This window comes from Bombina bombina, chromosome 2, assembly GCF_027579735.1.
Source record: "Bombina bombina isolate aBomBom1 chromosome 2, aBomBom1.pri, whole genome shotgun sequence".
In the NCBI taxonomy this organism is placed as follows: domain Eukaryota; kingdom Metazoa; phylum Chordata; class Amphibia; order Anura; family Bombinatoridae; genus Bombina; species Bombina bombina.
The window spans coordinates 1028317876-1028341351 of record NC_069500.1 but is presented as its reverse complement, the minus strand read 5'-3'; the positions used below and the strand labels follow the sequence as shown (position 1 = coordinate 1028341351).

Sequence of the window (23476 nt, the reverse complement as noted above, 5' to 3'; positions counted from 1 at the left end):
TAGATTTTGATCACCAAATGGACCTTGTATCAGCAGGTCTCTGCGACAAGGTAACTTCCACGGAGGAGATGAGGACATCTCCGCCAACCACGTCCTTCACGGCCACGATGGAGCAATCAGCAATCAAGCTCTTGCTTGATGCGGGTTACCAGGGTTACCACTCGAGGAAGAAGCGGTAATGGAGGAAAAAGATATTTGAGTCTGAACCTCCAGGGCACTGCTAGTGCATCTATTAGATTCGCTTGGGGATCCCTCAACCTCGACCCGTACCTGGGTAGCTTGGTATATTGTCTGATTGGAATCTGATAAACTGGGACAAACCCAGAAGTGGCCAAGACTTCAAGGCCTTGAAGACTGCCCGTAGTTCCAAAATATTTATCGGGAGGGAGGAGTCCCCCTGAGTCCACAACTCCTGTGCCTTCCTGGCACCCCAAACAGCTCCCCATCCGGATAGGCTTGCGTCTGTAGTCACAATCTACCAGGATGGTCTTAAGAAGCATGTCCCTCAGGACAGATGATCTGGACCGAGCCACCAAGAGAGCAATTCTCTCGACCGGCTGTCTAATACAATCTGTTGAGACAGTTCTGAATGATCGCCGTTCCACTGCCTCAGCATGCACAGTTGTAAAGGTCTGAGATGGAACCTGGCAAAAGGAATGATGTCCATGCAGGACACCATGAGACCAATCACCTCCATACACTGAGCCACAGAGAGACTCAAGAAGATCCAAAAGGGCAAGACATGACGAAGTTAGCTTGCAATGTCTCTGGTTTGTTAGAAATATCCTCATGGATATGGAGTCTATTATAGTACTCAGGAATTTCACCCTGGTACTTGGGATAAGAGAACTCTTTTCCAAGTTTATCTTCCATCCATGTGATCGAAGAAGACTGAGAAGGGACTCTGAGAATTCTTCCACAAGACGAAAGGTTGGTGCTTGCACTTGACTATCGTCCAAGTATGGGGCTTCTGCAGTACCCTGAGTTCTGGCAATGGCTAGAAGAGCCCCCAGAACCTTTGTAAAGATTCTTGGAGCAGTAGCAAGGCCAAATAGAAGGGCAATGAACTGGAAGTGCTGGTCCAGGAATGCAAACCTCAGGAACTGAAAGTGCTCCCTTTGGATTGGAACATGAAGGTAAGCGTCCTTCAGATCTATAGTGGTCATAAACTGGCCATCCTGAATTAAAGTAAAGATGGACCTTACTGTCTCCATCTTGAAGGAAGGGACACTGAGAAATTTGTTTAAGCACTTTAGGTCCATAATTGGGTGGAAAGTTCCCTCCTTCTTTGGGACCACGAAAAGGTTTGAATAAAACCCCAAACCTCTTTCTTCGATAGGCACCGGGACAACAACTCCTAAGGAGGATAGATCCTGAACGCACCCTAGAAAGGAATCCCTCTTTTCTAGTCTGGTAGACAGATTCGAGAGAAGGAATCTGCCCCTTGGCGGATGAGATTTGAAGCTTATTTTGTATCCCTGAGATACCACCTCCAGGACCCACGGATCCTATATGTCCTTGAACCAGGAGTCTGAAAAAAGAGACAGTCTGCCCCCTACACGATCCGATCCCGGATCGGGGGCCGCCCCTTCATGCCAATTTGTTTTCGGCGGGCTTCTTTTTCTGCTTTAATTTATTCCAGGACTGAGCCGGCTTTCAAGTACTCTTGGGTTGCTTGGGCTTGGAGGAGGATTGTCGTCGTTGGGATTTGTCAGAACGAAAGGAACGAAAATTAGAAGATTGTCGTCCCTTAGACTTGTTCTTCTTATCTTGTGGTAGAAAGGCACCATTTGTCTCCGGTAACCGTATAAATAATAGAGTCCAGGCCTGGACCAAATAAAATCTTTCCCTTGAAGGGAAGAGAAAGGAGTCTGGACTTAGAAGTCATATCTGCAGACCAAGTCTTCAACCAGAGCGCCCGGCGAGCTAGGACCGCAAAGCCAGAGGCCTTTGCATGTAGGCGAATAATTGCATGTTCGCATCACAGATAAAAGAATTAGCAATTCTCAGAGCTTTAATTCTGTCTTGAATATCCTTGAGGGGAGACTCCACCTCAATGAGGTCCGACAAAGAGTCGCCCAAGTAGGTAGCCGCTCCGGCAACCGCTGCAACTGCAGCCGCCGGTTGAAACATCTTTCTCAGAAAGGTTTTCTTATTCATCGGCTCTCTGAACGAAGAACTATCCTCAAGAAGTATAGTAGTACACTTAGCAAGCGTAGAGATAGCACCATACACTTATGAATGGAGCCCCACAAATCCAGTTGAGAGTCCGGGACCGGGAACAACTTTTTAAAAGTAGACAAGGGGGAAAAAGAAGGACCAATTCTTTCCCATTCGTTCTTAATAATGTTTGCCATCTTAACCGGCACAGGAAAAGTCAAAGGAACTTTCCTGTCTTCGTAAACTCTAATTTAGGTATTATAGGTTTCTTCAGGCAGCGCGGCCTCTGGAACCTCTAACGTAGACAGAATCTCTTTTAATAAAAAACGCAAGTGCTCAATTTAAAATCTAAAGGATGGTTCCACCACAGCAGGAGGCTTAGACGCTAAGGACTCCGACCTAGAAAGTTCACCCTCTGAAGCTACAGAGGTTAATTCATCATCGGATAACTGGGACATAATAGCTAAATCCGATAAATATTTAGATGACTCCGGGTCAGGAGAGCTGTTTAAACTTTCTCTTGCGTTTGTTAGAGTGAGGTAATGCACTGAGGGCCGCAGACACTAACGTTTGTAACTGCGTGGCATTGTCCGTAGGAAGCAGGTCCCCTCCAGATGGAGGATTAGATGTGCTACGGGGAACTGCATGTGAAGTGGATAATGTAGCAAGGGTAGTAATCTCACAGAACGACGAGTCCTGAGAGGTAGACGGCTCAGAGGGACTAAGAGCCTTAGCAGGCTTGTCTCCCATCTTTATAAGGGTGTTAAAGCATGTGGAACATAATTGAGTGGGCGGGAAAACCATGGCCTTCTTACAATATAAACAGGTATGATTTAGTACAGAAGGAGTACCTTCTAACATGTCAGAGTCCTCCATAGTTCAGGTTATACCCACAGAAGGACACAAATAAAAACATTTTTTAAATAGAAAACTGCAGCTTTATACTCCCAATGGCTGGGGCACTCACCACCTCCTAGACCCAGACAGTTAATATAGGAAACGCTCTCTTCAGGTTTAAGTCTCAGCCGGAATGGGCGAAATGAACATAGACCACACCCGGTCACATGGAGTGCAAGACAGTACTTCCCCTGTTATTACAAGTACAGCAAGTAATAGGAGCTGTGCAACACTTTCAAAAACGAAAGTGAAACTTAAAAAGTGAAACCTGTTTGTTCCAGTCAAAAACACAGTGTCTATCAGCCCAGGAAAAAAATCACACAAAGCAGCATGCAAATAATTAATACACTGATTAATTAACCCCAACTATTCAATAAACCCCATTCAGAGATTATTAACCCTGGATCCTATCAAGGTATAAAGGAGCCACACTATGACCCTGTTATAGCGTTTTATGTGTAAAAATTGAAACAATCTTACCTCCAGGATCCATGCTGTGGAACAGAACACAGCCTCTCAAGTGTGACAGTCTTATAGCAGCGTTCCTAACATGGACTTGAGTGAGAGAAAGCAGGCAGTGAAACTCGTCAACACTGATTGCTTAGGAGCTGTTAGCAGTAGTCTGGATGGTTTTGCAGAAAAACTTTCCCTGCAGCTCCAGACTCTAACTTTCATCAATACTCTCAATGAGAGGTTGACATGACTACTAAAACTCCAGTCCTATCTCGAAGGGCAGATACCCTTTTTTCAGGACTCTCCAAATCTTCTGACACTTCTCTGCCACCTCCTAGCGAGACGAAAGACAAAGAATGACTGGGGTAATGAGGAAGTGGGAGGGATATTTAGGCCTTTGGCTGGGATGTCTTTGCCTCCTCCTGGTGGCCAGGTGTTGTATTTCCCAACAGTAAGGAATGAAACAGTGGACTCTTCGTATCTTAGGAAGGAAATATTATACATAATGCAAACCCTTCCTATACCCTTATTGGACAGATCTCTCACTTTATTACAATTGTATATTAATACTTTTATTTGGGTTAAATACATAGTCTGGCATTGAAGCCTGGGTTTAGCTTCAACTCCAGACTATGTGTTTAATTTAGGAGAGTCGGAGTTCCAAATACATTAAATTATTACAAAGTGGTTCATATAGCTCAAGTAATCGATTGAAACCAAAACAGGGAAAGCAAATCTTGGCTAAATTTATATTCACAAATGTCTGCTGTTCCACTTATTAGAGATTTCGGTTCCAAAAGCCAAGCACCAGATCCAGATATAAAATGTCTTAATCTCTGGAACCTCAAACACATGGGACAATTTATTGATCTAGACTAAGGGAATCCCTACTGTCCACTTACACCTTACTTAATAACCAACTCTCAAGAAAACAGAGAGACGCACTCAACTGAGACAGAACAAAAGCTAGAAAAACTTCTGTGCATGTCCACAAGGCCAGTGCCACTCAGGGTGCAGTCTCTTTTAGCACATTATGCCTTTCACAGAGAAAAAAATATCCTGTAGCATATTAGTCTAACCCTGCCCAATGACAGTCCAGCGCCGAAATACCAGGCAATTCTTCTCTGAACAAGAGAAAACAACAAACCCCAGGCGAACGTTTCAGAGTCCACGTCTGGTTTCCCCTTTTTTCTCTTAGGGAGACCCAAGAGTAATTTGCATAAAAACAAGAAAATAGAGAGACGCACTCAACTGAGACAGAACAAAAGCTAGAAAAACGTCAGTGCTTGTCCACAAGGCGAGTGCCACTCCGGGTGCAGTCTCTTTTACCAAGTTATTCTAGCTTTTGTTCTATCTCAGGAGTGATGTTCTCTCTCTTCTGATATTTATGCAAATTACTCTTGGGTCTCCCTTAGAGTAATAGGGGAAATCAGACGTGGACTCCTTGCACACATGCCCTTAGAGAGATACAACTCCACCTCACTGACGAAGCCCACAGAAGGCCGAAACGATCGTCTGGGGTTGTTGTTTCTCTTGTTCAGAGAAGAATTGCCTGGTATTTCGGCGCTGGACTGTAATTAGGCAGGGTCAGACTGATATGCTACAGGATATTTTTTCTCTGTGAAAAGGCATAGTGTGCTAAAAGAACGTGCACCCAAAGTTGCAATAGAAATGAACAGGCATGGAAGTTATTTTAGCTTTTGTTCTATCTCAGGAGTGCTGTTCTCTATCTTCTTATATTAATGCAAATTACTCTTGGGTCTCCCTAAGAGTAATGGGGGAAACCAGACGTGGACTCCTTGCACACATGCCCTTAGAAAGATACAACTGCAACTTACTGACGAGGCCCAAAGAAAGCTGAAACAATTGTCTGGGGTTGTTGTTTCTCTTGTTCAGAGAAGAATTGCCTGGTATTTCGGTGCTGGACTGTTATTAGGCAGGGTCAGACTGATATGCTACAGGATATTTCTTCTCTGTGAAAAGGCATAGTGTGCTAAAAGAACGTGCACCCTGAGTTGCAATAGAAATGAACAGGCATGGAAGTTACTCTAGCTTTTTTTCTACCTCAGGAGTGCTGTTCTCTCTCTTCTGATATTTAATAACCTACTCTGCCATCCTACACTTCTACATTTAGATATTTCATTAGGAGATAACTGGAGGGAGGTTTTTAAACTCTTAGATGCGCATGACAAGCTGTTCTCGTTATGCGCATCTACTCCTGCAGTGTGGATGACAAACATAGTTAGTAACCCCTGGGGGTCCCCCCCACCCCTCTGATCTGAATCCTGAAGACCCTGGGGAACAGAGATCACAAAAATGTTTTTTTAATTATTTTATTTAATATGGTGGTATTTTTTCATATGCCATTTTTGCAAGATAAAGTTAAATTCTATAAATGCTTGGTCTGTTGAAATAAATGAGGTATAATTTGTGTAAATACCTCAAAGAAAAAAAGTTACAATTTATGTGTAAATGCAATGAGGGCCAAACAACTAAAAACACTTCTACCACAGGGATGTTAAAATGTCTCAGTAGCGAAAGGGTTAAAAATGTTTTGTGGTCATCCATCTCCTACTCTATAGTTGAAACTAACTAAGTTTTTGGTGCACTGGTATCTTACTCCGACCCGTCTCCATAAAATATAACCACAGGTAACAAACCAATGTTGGGGTGCGAGAGGGATAGGCTCCTTATCTCATATTTAGTGGGATTGTCTGGGGATTAAACCTTTATGTTCTCAAGTTGTGGGTTGTTTGGAGGGAGCCCTGGGTATCACCTTGGAATGCACTTTTTTGACTACAATGTTTCTAAATGATGCCGTACTCGCACGCCTATACCGCACAAAGCTATGCTAAGCGCTTAATTATCAGATTCTGGAAATCTGCACAGGTCCTCACTTTTCCACATTGGTCTAAGGGTGAAATTGATTCTTTCATTAGAATAAATTACCTAAATCTGGGGAATCAGCGTAAATATAGTTTTACTGGGATAAGCCTCTGCCAAATTTCATTTTTTTTAAAGCTTGATTTGTCTTTAACTATGAAGCACTATGAAGTTCTCAGGGAACTTATTGGGGGGCCTTAGACCTAAATCTGGGGAATCAGCGTAAATATAGTTTTACTGGGATAAGCCTCTGCCAAATTTCATTTTTTTTAAAGCTTGATTTGTCTTTAACTATGAAGCACTATGAAGTTCTCAGGGAACTTATTGGGGGGCCTTAGACAACTTTCTTTGAAACTTTTGATTTTAACCTAGTTTATATTTTATGTGCACTCAATACATGGGTTACATTGTACCTAATCAGACATGCTATTTCATATCTCAATTTTTATGGATATAGTCACGCGTTTATGTTTCTACTTGTTTCACTTATTTTGAAACCCAATAAAAAAAATCCTAATTAATAAATATATACCTTTTAAAAAATACTTACTTCTCTGACAGCTCGTTCCGATTCACCAACATACTTGTTCATCAGTTCTGGCCCCTAACAAAATAAAATATTAAAGAGTTTAAATTTACCATAAAGGAATAAATAGATAATCTTATTTAATAAACTTTAATATTTCTAAAAAAAAATGTGTATAGTTACTTTAAAAAGCAAGCTTAACATTAGTTTAGCTGAAGACTAAAGCACTTGGACAACATGTAAGGAGTGCTGATTTAAAGGGACAGTCTACTCCAGAATTTTTGTTTTAAAAGATAGATAATACCTTTATTACCCATTCCCCAGTTTTGCATAACCAACACTGTTATATTAATACAATTTTTACATCTCTAATTTCCTTGTATTTAAGCCTCTGCAGACTGCCCCCTTGTTTCAGTTCTTTTGACAGACTTGCATTTTAGCCAATCAGTGCTGACTCCTAGGTAACTCCATGGGTGTGAGCACAATGTTATCTAAATGGCACATGTGAACAAACACCCTCTAGCTGTGTCAAATGAATTCAGATAAGAGACGGCATTTAAGGGCTTAGAAATTAGCATATGAGCCTACCTAGCTTTAGCTTTGAACTAAGATTACCAAGACAAAAAGCAAAATTGATGATAAAAGTAATCCAGAGATGCGGGACAGCGATGGGTGCAAAATTTGCACCCTCTTTCGCCAACCTATATATGGGTTGGTGGGAGCTGTCCCGCATCTATGGGGGTGGGAAACCCTTTCGACAGTACATCCGTTTTTATAAACGTTACATAGATTACCTGTTCCTGATGTGGGAAGGGACTGTAGAAATGGCAATTGAATTTGTAACCTGGATTAACACTAATGACATGGGGTTAGAGTTCACTTTTGAACTCAACAATTCCAGAATTAATTTTTTGGACTTAACCCTGATTGGTATACCAAATGTAGGAATTGAAACTGAGGTTTACAGAAAACCGATCACAGGTAATACCCTTCTCCACGCCAGGAGCAGTCATCCCAAGCAGGTCTTTAGGTCTGTCGCTAAGGGACAGTTTTCAAGACTAAAGAGGAATTGCAGTAACCCCCAGGCCTATGAGACACATGCACATCAATTAACAGAACGCCTCATTAATAGAGGCTACAATCAACATGTAGTAGCAAAAACGAGACAGGAAGTTACCATCATTGAAAGAGGGACCCTACTAGAGAAATCAGTATGTAGTAAGTCTACCAATCAAGGGAAAATATTTTTCACCACTGATTACAGTACCTAGTATCATAAGATCTGTCATATAATACAGAAGAATTTTAGATTATTGGCAGCAGATGCAGCCTTGGAGGACACTGTAAAGAAGGGATGTAGATGTTCCTACAGAAAAGGAGTTTCTTTAGGTAACATCTTGGCACCCACACAGCTCAAAACAATACAAAGAGGGGATTCAAGTTCCTGGCTACGTTTCAAGGGAGTGTTTCGATGTAGAAACCATTCCTGCAAGGCATGTGAGCACGTGATTACAGGTGAAGGTTTTAAAAGTGAAGTAACGAATAAAGTATATCGACATAGCAGGTGTATGAATTGCAGAAGCAAGTATACCATATACCTAGCAGGTTGTGAAGTTTGTCACCTACAATATGTGGGTATGACATCCAGAGAAACACGCGTACGAATTAGGGAACATCTTTCAGATATTAAGACGGGTGTCCTGACCACCCCCCTGGTGCAGCACTTCAATTTAGTCCATAACAAACAGGCAGAAAGATTTAAATGCACCATCAAGTGGTTAATATCAATCAAAGGGGAGGGGATAGGGATCAGGTACTAGGGAAACGTGAGGTCTTTTGGATATTCCATCTCCAAACGAGATATCCAAAGGGGTTGAATTCTTCCTATGACCTCATTAATTTTTGGAAGTAAATACCTTACTTTAATGTGACACTGAGAAGAAGACTTGTAAGTCTCTAAGTTTCAGTATACATTAGTAATGTATTGTCTTGTTATATATTTTATTAAATATGGGTGGATATCAATCTTAAATTACAGTATATACAGTATACAGTATACTTCCTATATTATAAATTTCAAATTTTGAAGATACAGAGAATTTACGTATTATTTATGATTTGAGGTGTCTATTTGTGAAAATCTATGATACAAACATTTATAAGCAAGCCATAGAGTATTGAAAAAATATCATACCAGGTTAGATTAATTGCTATAAGATTGGTTATGTATCAATTATTAAGGTTATAAGGTGCGCAATGTATTATGAAACATGTATTACCTAAAACAGCACCTTTTTATCAAATCCCAAATGGATTAATCTCTGTATAAAAACAACAAAGGAAATCAAATGGAAGAAAATACGTTTTTTGTGATAATAAGAACTTAAAAAAGTTGTTGCAACCTATGCATTGAGGTTTTAGCGTGACATGTAAATTGCTAATGTTAATATGTTTAGCTAAATTCTAAGGAGTAAGGTTAATTAAGCCTAATAGCAATACAAGTTAGCAATGAAATAGTTAATTTCCAACATGTAACCCAAGCCAATCAAATGGTTTTACTTCTCTTAAATGGCCCCCTAGTGAGAAGGTGGATAGGAAGCTATGAGTACGGCAACTAAGCCGAAACGCGTAAGCTTGCACTGAGGGCATATGTTTGTCTTTTATACATGTACCGCTTTTAAAAGGATAATAAAACATTGAAAACTTTTACTGCAAATTCCGGACTTTGTACTTTCTTTCAAACATATTCTTAAACAAACTATTCCTATTAACATTTACTCATATTTTTAATGCAAAACAATAAATAAAAACATAAATTATGCTTACCTGAAAATTTCATTTCCATTGTGGGGAGGAGAGTCCACAGCTTAATTCAGTACTATTGGGAATTAAGAACCTGGCCACAAGGAGGAGGCAAAGACACCCCAGCCAAAGGCTTAAATACCTCTCCCACTCCCCTCATCCCCCAGTCATTCTGCTGAGGGAACAAGGAACAGTAGGAGAAATATCAGGGTATAAATGGTGCCAGAAGATAAATTAAATTTAGGTCTGCCCACTGAAGATACGGACGGGAGCCATGGACTCTCCTTCCCACGATGGAAATGAAATTATCAGGTAAGCATAATTTATGTTTGCCATCTAAAAGGGGAGGAGAGCCCACGACTTCATTCATTACTTTTGGGAACATATACCCAAGCTCTAGAGGACACTGAATGAAACCGAGAGGGTAAAAGGCGGACCCTAATCTGAAGGCACCACAGCCTGTAGAACCTTTCTCCCAAAAGCCACTTCCGCAGAAGTTAAAACGTCAAATTTGTAAAACTTTGTAAAATTATGTAAGGAAGACCAAGTAGCCGCATTACAAATCTGCTCCATAGAGGCCTAATTTTTTTTTTAATTTTTTTTTTTAATTTTTAAGAGCTTTATTGAAAAAACATGAGGTTGTACAGCAGAATTTGAGAATACATGGAATATTTCAAAAATTGTTACAAAACGGTATGTCATATTGATGGAGCCATGCATCAGCTAAAATTATATAATACTCATTCACTTTACTGCAACACTAGAAGGTCATGAATTAAGACATTGGGTATGATATCTGTAGATATTGTAGGGGTATTCTCACCTCCAGTGTTGTGAGTGAGATCTGTTATAAATTAAAAAAAAACTATGAGTATTAATCATTGAACCTCAATATTACCCCAGCTATCTAATTGAGCCTCTCTTGGGCCCTATACGAGTATAGTTAATATGGGGGTTATGTGTAAGTAAAACAAAGAAAAAACATAATGTTGAGAGACAAAGAACAAAGCAAAAGAATGAAGGTAACAATATATGAATCGAATATTATAAAACACGTACCTTTAGGACCAAAAGTTATCCCCTCTTATTATTTTACAAATCTATTTTTGATCAGATGTTAAGGGCCAACTATTTGTAACACTATCTTTTCCCTATTAGCCAGGATTTTCTTACAACTCAATATTGCCAAGAAATGAGTTTAATAGAATTTGGGCATAGTTGGTTTGGCAACATTACTTTTCACCGATAGCAACATAAGAAAGATCCTCTCCTTGTGCAATGATGTTGTACTATCCTCTATTCTGCGGCCCCGGCCGCAAGCCGCACACAGAGGCTTGAAAACATGGAGGCGGTGTATTATTAAGCAGTTTCGGTGTATCTCCTAATATCACAATAAACAATCACTAAGAAATTATTATAAACAATGTATGAGCCGTATAACGTTAGGGTTTAACATATATGCTAAATAAACTGACACAAACACGGATCAAAACTGAATAACACAGGAACTTTACATGGATACCGACATTTCCACCGAGAGGATTTGATGGCCTTAGTGGTACATTAAGTCAATATTAGCCCCCTATAGCAGCCTGATCATATATGACAGCTTCTGTAATAGCTAAGAATACTTTTTGCAAAGATCGGTCAAACCAAATCTTGCGGGACAAGAGTCTTATTAGCATGTCAGCATGTCGCAGTTCCGACGGGTGTATAAGCTGTGAGAGGTCCTGCAGCCCTTCCATATGCATGAACTTTCCTCTGCGATCATTCAGTTCTCTGGCCACCCTGGTGCTATATGGCACAATGCCTGGCAACATAGCGATCTTAATTGATTGTGGGGCCCCCCTTGCCCCCTATAATGTCCACTTAGCGCCAGTCTCTGACCTGCAGTAATGATCCGAGGCAGCATCTTGATGCGTTCCAGTTGAGATGATATTGCAGCGGCCACATGGTGATTCCCTGCTTGTGAGAGCCACCCCATGGGCCCCACTGCGTTGTCAGATAGATGCAGTCTGACACGGATTCCGTAGCGAGAGATGGTTCTTCCGGCCAAGATACACTGGGATTGAACATTGTAGGCTCTTGTTGTGGGCAAGATGTTTCTGCTATGCGCACAGTCTTCTTGGCGCCAATTTGTGTAGCAAGTGTCCGGTCTTCCTCAGTAGTTTTTATTTGGTTGTTGATGGTACACAACTTATTCATAAGGATATCGAATGGAGCTCTTTCTATTAGCGACTCCATGAGCCTCTCAAAATTTGCATAGTGTTGGTTATATTGTGCTAGTACCTCCATGTCATCCATAGTCGGCACTTTCTTTCAGGGCTCTATGGATCCCTGCTTTATAGGAGTCCTCTCCGTTGCACGTAAAGCTGTTAGCGATTTGCAAGATACAAGGCAAAAATGTTAGCGCAGGTACAAAGTTGATATTATGCTCAATTAAGGTACAAGACCTCGGCTAGCCGAGGGGGGTAACGCTCCCTGGTAACAAGCCGCCGCTTCAGGCCTTTATCTTCCGATGCGGAGTTCTAGCTTCAAAAATACAGCAAGGCTTGAAATGTGATGCTCTTCTGAGCGGTATAGTAATTTATATAGCAATTAAGTCTGTTGTGCTGTAAGATATCTCTATAAACCGGCGGATTAATGAGAAATCAGCAGGAGCTCCGGAAAAGTACGACTGCTCAGGATCGCTGCTCGGACACGCCCCCAGAGGCCTAATTTTTGAAGACCCAAAACGAAGCCACCGCTCTAGTGGAATGAGCCGTGTTCCTCTGAGGAGGCTTATGTCCCACTGTCTCGTAAGCCAAACAGATCAAGCTCCTCAGTAAAAAGACAAAGAAGTAGCAGAAGTCCTCTGACCCCTGCGCTTCCCGGAATACACAACAAAAAGAGATGTAGATTGCCTGAAGTCCTTTGTAGCCTGAAGATAGAACTTCAGGGCACAGACCACGTCTAGATTATAAAGTAACCGCTCCTTCGAAGAAGAAGGATTAGGACACAGAGAAGGAACAACTATTTCCTGATTAATGTTACGATTGGACACCACCTTAGGGAGAAACCCTAAACCAGTACGAACAGCCTTATCCATATGAAAAACCAGATAAGGGGGCCCATGTTGTAAGGTCGCCAGTTCAGATACTCTGCGAGCCGATGCAACGGCCAACAGGAAGAGAACCTTCCAGGACAGAATCTTAATTCAAACGGAACCTGCTGCAAAACCCTAAGGACCAAATTTAAGCTCCATGGGGGAGCAGACTGCCTAAAGACAGGCCTGATTCGAGACCGAGCCTAAACAAAGGATTGAATGTCAGGGAGCTCAGCGAATCTCCTATGCAACAAAACAGATAATGCCAAAATCTGTCCCTTTAAGGAACTAGCGGCAAGACCCTTCTTTTAACCCTCTTGAAGAAAAGACAGAATTCTGGAAACCCTCACCTTATGCCAAGGGTATCCATGTTTCTCACACCAGGCCAAGTAAGTCCTCCACACCTTATGGTAGATGCGCCGAGTGACTTGCTTTCTTGCCTGAACTAGAGTGTCAATCATCCTTTCAGAAAAACCTTTCTTGGCTAGGACTAAGCGCTCAATCTCCACGCAGTCAGCCTCAGAGAACAGAGATTTTGATGTTGGAAAGGACCCTGTTCCAGCAGATCCCTGCGACAGGGTAACCTCCACGGCGGAGAGGATGACATCCCCACCAGATCTGCAAACCACGTCCTCCGCATGGTCGACGCTCTCTCCTGTTTTATGCGTGCCACTACACGAGGTAGAAGTGGTAAGGGAGGAAAAATGTACGCTAGATTGAACCCCCAAGGCACCGCTAATGCATCTATCAGTTCTGCCTGGGGGTCCCTCGACCTCAACCCGTATCGGGGAAGTTTGCAATTGAGTCTGGATGCCATGAGATCTATCTCTGTTGCCCCCCATCTGAGACAAATGTCCGCAAACACCTCGAGGTGAAGAGACTATTCCCCCGGATGGAATGCTTGCCTGCTGAGGAAGTCCGCTTCCCAGTTGTCCACACCCGGAATGTGGATCGCCGAAAGCGAACAGTTGAGGGACTCCACCCATACCAGAATCTGAGACACCTCTCTCATTGCAAGGAAGCTCCTCGTACCCCCCTTATGGTTGATGTAAGCCACTGAGGTAATGTTGTCCGTCTGAAACCGTGTGAAGTTGAACGCCGCAGGAGGGGCCACGCCTTCAGAGCATTGTAGATCGCTCGATGTTCCAGGATATTTATCGGTAAAAGGGACTCCAGCTGAGACCATTTTCCCTGTGTCATCCTAGCACCCCAAACAGCTCCCATTCTCGCCAGACTCGCGTCCGTGGTCACAACCTCCCAGAACGGTCTCAAGAAGGTTGTCCCCAGGGACAGTTGTTCCGGGCGGATCCACCAAGAAAGGGAGTTCCGAGCCCGCACCTCCATGGATATCAACTGTGACAGATCTGAATGATCGCCCTTCCACTGCCTCAACATGCATAATTGAAGAGGCCTGAGGTGAAACCTGGCAAATGGAATGACGTCTATGCTGGAGACCATGAGCCCGATCACCTCCATATATTGTGCCACCGAGGCCTCTCTGAGGATCGAAAGGTCAGACAGGTGGATGCAAGCTTCCTGCGTCTCTGATCCGTGAGGAAAATCTTCATGGACACATCTATGGTCTATGATCGTACCCAGAAACTCCACCCTGAAGCTGGGTACCAGGGAGCTCTTCCTGGAGTTTATCTTCCAACCGTGAGATTGAAGCAACAGGAGCAGAGTCCTTGAATAGTCCACTGCCAGACTGAAGGACAACGCCTGAACCAGAATGTCATCCAGGTAGGGCACCACCGCAATGCCCCTGGATCTGGCCACTGCAAGCAGGGCCCCGAGAACCTTTGTGAAAACTCTTGGGGCCGTTGCCAGGCCGAAAGGAAGGGCCACAAACTGGAAGTGCTGGTCCAGAAAAGCAAATCTTAGGAATCTGAAGTGGTGCCTGTGAATTGGAACATGAAGGTAGGCATCCTTCAAGTCTATCGTGGTCATGAACTGCCCCTCTTGAACTCAGGGCAAAATGGACCTGATCGTTTCCATTTTGAACGATGGAACAGACAAAAACTTGTTTAGACATGTTAGATCCAAAATCAGGCGTAACGTGCCCTCCTTCTTTAGAACTACGAACAGATTTGAATAATACCCTAGACCCCTTTCTGCAAGGGGTACTGGTACGATAACACCTAGAGAGAAAAGATCCCTCACACATCCTAGAAAGGTCTCTTTCTTTTCCGGCCTCAATGACATGTTTGACACGGTGAATCTGCCCCTGGGTGGAAAGGACTTGAACCCTATCCTGTAACCCTGGGAGACAACCTCCACAACCCAAGGGTCCTGAACATCCTGCAACCAGGCTTCGGAGAATAGAGATAACCTGCCCCCTACTCGGTCCGTAGACCTGTCGGGGGCCACCCCTTTAGGTTGACTTGGTCTCGGCGGGCTTCTTGATCTGTTTGGACTTGTTCCAAGACTGAGCAGGTTTCCAAGTTCCCTTGGATTGGTCCGCCTTTGCAGCGGGCTGCTGACACTGGGCCCTTTCTGCACGAAAGGGACGAAAAGTAGATCCTTTAGGTTTAGCTTTCTTATCCTGGGGTAGGAAGGCACCCTTGCCTTCCGTAACCGTGGATATGATCAAGTCCAGGCCTGGACTGAACAGAATCTCTTACCTTGAAAAGGCAGAGAGAGCAACCTCTATTTAGAGGTCATGTCCGCCGACCAAGATTTTAGCCACAAGGCTTTGCGCGCTAAAACCTGAAAAACCTGACACCTTAGCATTCAGGCGAATAATCTGCATATTGGCGTCACAAATGAAAGAATTGGCTACCTTCAAAGCCTAAATCTTTTCCTGCAACCCTCTAAAGAGGGCTCCCCCTCAATCATTTCACACAGGGAATCAACACCAATATGATGCAGGTCCAGTGGCTACGGCCGCTGCCGGCTGAAAAACAAATCCTGTGTGCTGAAACATCTTTCTCAGCATGTTCTCTGACTTTTTATCTATGGCCTCTTTAAACGACAAACTATCCTCTAGGGGAATAGTCGTTCTCTTAGCGAGCGTGGAGATAGCCCCATCCACCCTAGGGATGGTCCCCCACAGCTCCAACTGAGCCGCCGGAATGGGGAAACGTTTCTTAAAGGACGAGGAAGGGGAAAAGGAAGAACCTAATCAAGCCCATTCATTCTTGATAATGTTAGCCATCTTTATAGGAACCGGGAAGGTCTGGGGTACCACCCTGTCCTCATAAACCTTATCTAACTTAGGGATAGAAGGTTCCTCCAGAAGCTTCTGCTCAGGAACCTCCAGAGTATCAAGCACTTGCTTTAGTAAAAAGCGCAGATTCTCCATTTTAAACCTATAGCCAGGCTCCTCTGCTGGAGCTTTAGATGACGCGGATTCCGACCCAGAAGAGGCCCCCTCGTCATCGAACCACTCGGCAGGAGCTTCCGACACGGATGAATCCTGGGTCTGACCGTTGTGAAAGGCCCTATGCTTGCGCTTAGCAGAACGTGGTAAGGCGTGGATTACTTTGGAAACCGCCGTCTGCAGTTTATCCGCAAAATCTGGCGGCCAACAAATCTCTCCTGAAGGAGCAACAATCGGACCCCGGGGCGCTGCATGTGCAATAGGGGACTCAACTCTGGAACGCACCTCACGGGACGGAGAACCCTCAGAGGTGGACGGCTCAGTGGTACTAGAGATTCTTTTAGTTTTAGATGTCTCAAACCTCCCAAGGCATGTGGAACATAATTGGGCAGGTTGGTCTACCGGAACCTCACAATAAACACAGGTATGAGGGAGTACCCTCTAATGCGTCAGAATCCTCCATAGCTAGCGTTTTATTAGAATAAAAGAAGAATAACAGGCACCTTTATAACCTCCAATGGACGGGGCACTCACCACCTCCTATGACCCGGACTACAGAAACCGCTTCCTCTCCTCCGTCGCAGATCAGACCGGAAGTGAAGAAGCCCCACACAGTAAACACGGAAGCCCCGCAGGATCTCCCCTGCCTAAAAGAGAAAGCGTGCCAAACTTAACTTGTTCACAGCAGGACCCAGTGATACACAGATTTTTCTTGTAGTTTTCTGCCATTTGAGGTACCATACTGGTATATTGTTTGGTGTATGAGGGGAACTTAAAGGGATATAATGGTGCAAAAAGAAAATGCTATGTTAGAGCACTTTATTATTGCATTACTGCAAAAGGGGATTAGCCACAGTTACATTTTCTTACATGCATTCTATGTATCAAAACAAATCTACAAAATAATTCATGCAAACAGAGAAAATAAAATCCCATTTTATAAATTGACCACAAAACTGTATATTAAGTTATTATATAAAATAATAAACAAAAGTGATTAAGAAATATACTAGTATTTTAAAAAGTGGTCAGCATACACATATGGTAAGTACTGTCCATATAAGAAATCATTTTGTTATGACTAGCCACACTAATATGCCATTCTCACATGCCCCCTGAATAAGACATGAAGAGCACGCTGGTAATATAGGATAAGACCCCCTAAGAGAAAATGCACTCAACATCAGCCAACCCAAATTATCAACAAAGATATGCACTGAACAATAAAGATGCAAGCCAGAGAAACATTCAACGTTTCTATGTAACTTCGTTAGACAGTACTTTTTTGGTGCAGGTTGTCTGACATCGTCACTAATGCCAGAACTAGATGTGACATTCAAGAACGAATGCTACAAGATTCAGAAGATTTGAAAAAAACAGCTTAAAATCTCTGCAATTTAAAGAAACAAGAGAACTGAAAAAGACTTTGAACAAGAAACCAGTGAAAACAAATATATTAGTTACAAACAACCTTGTTTAATCAGCTACCTGAGATTCCTCATCCTAAAGCACATAGAAAAGGTCCCCAAAGGCACAACTAGAACAACAGGTATCCTAAGGCCTGCCTTGCACATGTTTCATGGACAGTTTCCAACCTTCAGATAGCTCATATGTAAAAGAAGAATGCTTGGCCCAAGTAGCTGCACTATATGCTTATCATTCCTACACCAGAAAAAAAAATATCATCAAATAGAAATTCTGCAAGCAACTTTGTCACAACCATTTCCACCAAGAACCTCATTCATGGAGGCCGACTAAATAAGTATTTTTATATAATCTTTCACAAGTTTTTTAATTTTTCACATACTAAATAAGCACAATGTTTGCAAAATCAAGGTAAAGTCAAAGGGGGATATTTATCAAGCTGTCAACAGCAAATACGCTGGAATTCTGCAGCGTAATTGTTGCAAGTTTGATTCGACCTAGTTATCAAAGGCTACAGAACGGCAAAAGTTGAAATCTGTGACATAACATACGATCCGCCGGTCTCAATCCGACACAGATCAATGCTTACGTCATTACAGATGTTCGGCCCTATTTGACAGTTTTTCAAAGTTATCAAATAGTTAACAGGTACGCTAGCGGCTATTCCGGCCCAGCGTAACTGGTTTTCAATCCGCCACCCTGGAGGCCGCGGATGCCATAGGAATCAATGGGAGTCTGAAAGCAGCGAAAGCTTATGTTCGATGCTGCCAGATATCCCATTGATTTATATGGTAGAAAACATGTAATGTTTACACCTAACACCCTAACATAAACCCCGAGTCTAAACATCCCTAATCTGCAGCCCCGACATCGCCGCAACCTAAATAAAATTTAGGCCCGGACCCCTGCCGCCACTAAATAAAGTTATTAACCCCTATCCTGCCACTCCTGGACCCTGCTGCCACTAAATAAATGTATTAACCCCTATTTCGCTCCACACAGACCCCACCGCCACTAAATAAACGTATTAACCCCTAAACCTCTGGCCTCCCACATCATTACCATCAACTAAACCTATTAACCCCTAAACCGCCAGCTCCCCACATCGCCATAAACTATATTAAGCTATTAACCCCTAAACCTAACAACCCGCTAACTTTAAATTAAAATTACAACATCCCTATCTTCAAATAAATTTAAACTTAGCTGTAGAATTAAAAAAATATATATTTTAAAACTATTAATTAACCTAAGGAATTTGTGTAGGTATAGGGGCGTGGTACACTTAAGGGATGTGATTCAATTTTTTCGGATTTTTAAATAATACTAAATATTTTCCAATTAATGCTTTATGATATGAATATTAATAGGTCCATATAACCAATTTTTGCAGGTGTAAAGAAAAAAAATTAATAAAAATATAATTGTGTGTGGAGAAGGTATTTAAACCTTATAAAAGTGATGCCTTTTGTGATATTGATTTTTTCTTTTCAATGTGTAAGTGAAATAAATAGTAATATTAACAGTACGTGTATAATTTTATTTTATGGTTTATAGCAGCATTTAGCCTTATAAAGAAACTCGGTGATTTAAAGGAGTAGTGTTTCTAGTCCATTAGAGTGCGCTAATTGTGTAAATCTTCTATATTTTAAAGATTTTTTGTGAAAACAAGTTTGGTGATGATAGTGCTAATGTCCTATAAAAAAACTTTTTGTGTAAGTGTAGGGATAGTGTTAGGTGACTAATTTGTTAATAGGATTATGTCAAGAAACAGTAGACAATAATAAATGACTTTAACTGGTAAAATTAAATCAACATGAAATTTATTTAAAAAATTATTATTAAAAATTCTTATATTTGGTAATTACCACTAGATGTCAAAAAAAAATTTCTGGGACGTCTCCCAGATGCAATATGAATATTCAAATGACCATATAAAAAAGCTCAATATGTGTCAAAATTGCTATATAAAAAATTGTTAAACACAAAGTCAAAATTAAAAAAGGGTCCGTTTTTTAAAAAAAAACTTGAAATAGGGTTCCAAATATCTATTTGTATTATTTGATGAATTTAAACCAGGTTGTTATATCATTTACTTCTTATACTTTACTCAATACCGCTCTTAGTGCTATGCACGCGGCAAGAAAAACAAAGAAGTAACTATGTATGTCCAAAAGCCAGGTCAAACTTTTAGCTGTTACATACACTCTTGCTTGTAGCTTTTTCAATGTATAATCCAAGACAGTTAAGCTTTCATATACCGCTCTTAGTGCTGTGCATGCGGTAATTTCAGCGCCTTATTATATCCTTCAAAAAGGTTAGGATTATTTTACATTCGCCTTTCCAATGTGGTTATCAACTTTGTTTTACTCACAGTTCTTAGTGTTATGGCAGACCGCACTGTTCTGGCCGCTTACTGCTTCTCCATGTTGTTCTTTCACTCCGTTGTCCGTTATCGGCGTCTGACGTCACACTCCTTCGTGGGAGGTCGTCTTACAGTAGCAGTGGGATCGCTATTATGTATGCTGTCACTTTGTGTTGAGAATTGCAACTGCACTTAGTGCTATGCACGCAGTTAATAGAAAAGGTCCTTTGTGGTTCCCCAATTGGTGGTAGATTAGAAATATAAAAATAATAACCCGGGTTATTTTTGATGATCGATATGTCAAATGAGATATGAATGTGAGTTCATAGACAAAAGAAAGGTCACACAGCTCTGGTAAGAGCGAAACGCGTCGAGCTGTGTGACCTTTCTTTTGTCTATGAACTCACATTCATATCTCATTTGACATATCGATCATCAAAAATAACCCGGGTTATTATTTTTATATTTCTAATCTACCACCAATTGGGGAACCACAAAGGACCTTTTCTATTAACTGCGTGCATAGCACTAAGTGCAGTTGCAATTCTCAACACAAAGTGACAGCATACATAATAGCGATCCCACTGCTACTGTAAGACGACCTCCCACGAAGGAGTGTGACGTCAGACGCCGATAACGGACAACGGAGTGAAAAAACAACATGGAGAAGCAGTAAGCGGCCAGAACAGTGCGGTCTGCCATAACACTAAGAACTGTGAGTAAAACAAAGTTGATAACCACATTGGAAAGGCGAATGTAAAATAATCCTAACCTTTTTGAAGGATATAATAAGGCGCTGAAATTACCGCATGCACAGCACTAAGAGCGGTATATGAAAGCTTAACTGTCTTGGATTATACATTGAAAAAGCTACAAGCAAGAGTGTATGTAACAGCTAAAAGTTTGGCCTGGCTTTTGGACATACATAGTTACTTCTTTGTTTTTCTTGCCGCGTGATTAGCACTAAGAGCGGTATTGAGTAAAGTATAAGAAGTAAATGATATAACAACCTGGTTTAAATTCATCAAATAATACAAATAGATATTTGGAACCCTATTTCAAGTTTTTTTTTTTAAAAACGGACCCTTTTTTAATTTTGACTTTGTGTTTAACAATTTTTTATATAGCAATTTTGACACATATTGAGCTTTTTTATATGGTCATTTGAATATTCATATTGCATCTGGGAGACATCCCAGAAATTTTTTTTTGACATCTAGTGGTAATTACCAAATATAAGAATTTTTAATAATAATTTTTTAAATAAATTTCATGTTGATTTAATTTTACCAGTTAAAGTCATTTATTATTGTCTACTGTTTCTTGACATAATCCTATTAACAAATTAGTCACCTAACACTATCCCTACACTTACACAAAAAGTTTTTTTATAGGACATTAGCACTATCATCACCAAACTTGTTTTCACAAAAAATCTTTAAAATATAGAAGATTTACACAATTAGCGCACTCTAATGGACTAGAAACACTACTCCTTTAAATCACAGAGTTTCTTTATAAGGCTAAATGCTGCTATAAACCATAAAATAAAATTATACACGTACTGTTAATATTACTATTTATTTCACTTACACATTGAAAAGAAAAAATCAATATCACAAAAGGCATCACTTTTATAAGGTTTAAATACCTTCTCCACACACAATTATATTTTTATTAATTTTTTTCTTTACACCTGCAAAAATTGGTTATATGGACCTATTAATATTCATATCATAAAGCATTAATTGGAAAATATTTAGTATTATTTAAAAATCCGAAAAAATTGAATCACATCCCTTAAGTGTACCACGCCCCTATACCTACACAAATTCCTTTGAATATTTTACATATATATAAGTTGGAAGGAGCTTATATAGATAGGGAGTTTGGGATTCTACAGTTCCAGCGCTCTATTCATTCTAAACTAAAAAATATTAATTAACCTACCCTAACTATTATCCTAAAATTAAATTAAACTAGCAATTATTTTAACTAAATGACATATTAAAAAAACCCTAACCATACTTAAATTATTTAAATATACTATTTAACCTTATTAAAAATGACTAAATTACCAAAAAAATAAACGCTAAGTTACAAAAAATAAAAAACACTAAATTACCAAAAAACTAACCACATTATCAAAAATAAAAACAAATTACTCCTAATCTAATAGCCCTATCAAAACAAAAAAGCCCCCCAAAATAAAAAAACTGCCAATGGCCCTTAAAAGGGCCTTTTGTGGAGCATTGCCCCAAAGAAATCAGCTCTTTTACTTGTAAAAAAAAATACAAACACCCCCAACAGTAAAACCCACCACCCAACCAACCAACCCCCCCAAATAAAAACTCTATCTAAAATATCCTAAGCTCCCCATTGCCCTGAAAAGGGCATTTGTATGGACATTGCCCTTTAAAGGGCATTTAGCTCTTTTACCTGCCCATACCCTACTCTAAAAATAAAACCCACCCAAAAAAAACCTTAAATAAACCTAACACTAACCCCCGACGATCCACTTATTGAAGTCCCGCATGAAGGATCCATCCAGCTGGCAAGAAGTCTTCATCCGGGCGGCAAGAAGTCTTCAACCTGGCAGCCTCTTCCATCTTCATCCAGCCGGCGATGTCTTCAACCAGACAGCATCTTCTATATTCATCCATCCGGCGCGGTTCCACCCTGAAGACATCCGGCGTGGAGCTCCTCTTCAATACGGTCACCGTCGTATAGTGGAACTTGAATGCAAGTGACGTCATTCAAGATGGCGTCCCTTGCAGTCCTACTGGCTGAAAGGTACCAATTAGCCAATATGATTAGAGCTGCTAAAATCCTATTGGCTTTTCCAATCAGCCAATAGGATTTGAGCAGCTCTCATCCTATTGGCTGTTAAACTCAGCCAATAGGATTGAGTTCTCATCCTATTGGCTGATTGGAACAGCCAATAGGATGAGAGCTGCTCAAATCCTATTTTTTGTAACTTAGCGTTTATTTTTTTGGCAATTTAGAATTTTTTAATAAGGTTAAATAGTATATTTAAATAATTTGAGTAGGGTTAGGGTTTTTTTAATATGTAATTTAGTTAATTTAATTGCTAGTTGAATTTAATTGTAGGATAATAGTTAGGGTAGGTTAATTAATAGTTTTAAAAAAACAGCTAAGTTTAAATTTATTTGAAGATAGGGAAGATAGGAATGTTGTAATTTTAATTTAACGTTAGCGGGTTGTTAGATTTTGGGGTTAATAGCTTAATATAGTTTATGGCGATGTGGGGGGCTGGCGGTTTAGGGGTTAAAATGTTTATTTAGTGGCGGCGGGTCCGGGAGCGGCAGGATAGGGGTTAATATATTTATTTAGGTGGGGTCCGGGAGCGGCGGGTAAGGGGTTGATAACTTTATTTAAGTGGGGGCGGGATCCGGGAGCGGTGGGATAGGGGTTAATAACTTTATTTAGGTGGCGGCAGGGTCCGGAAACGCCAGGATAGGGGTTAAACATTTTAGTATAGTGTCGGCGTTTAGTTACAGGGTATAAATAAAGTTGGTAAAAAGCCGAATAGACCCGAGA

At 41.0% G+C, this 23476-nt stretch overlaps 1 protein-coding gene across 1 annotated transcript in view; it reads right to left on the bottom strand.

Moving 5' to 3' along the window:
* Positions 1–23476, bottom strand: part of SPATA5 (spermatogenesis associated 5) — a 1265813-nt gene that overhangs the window by 934291 nt on the left and 308046 nt on the right. Inside the window, exon 12 of the mRNA XM_053703628.1 lies at positions 6944–6997. Within this exon, the coding sequence (XP_053559603.1) occupies positions 6944–6997 (54 nt within the window). The remainder of the gene's footprint in view (positions 1–6943; positions 6998–23476) is intronic.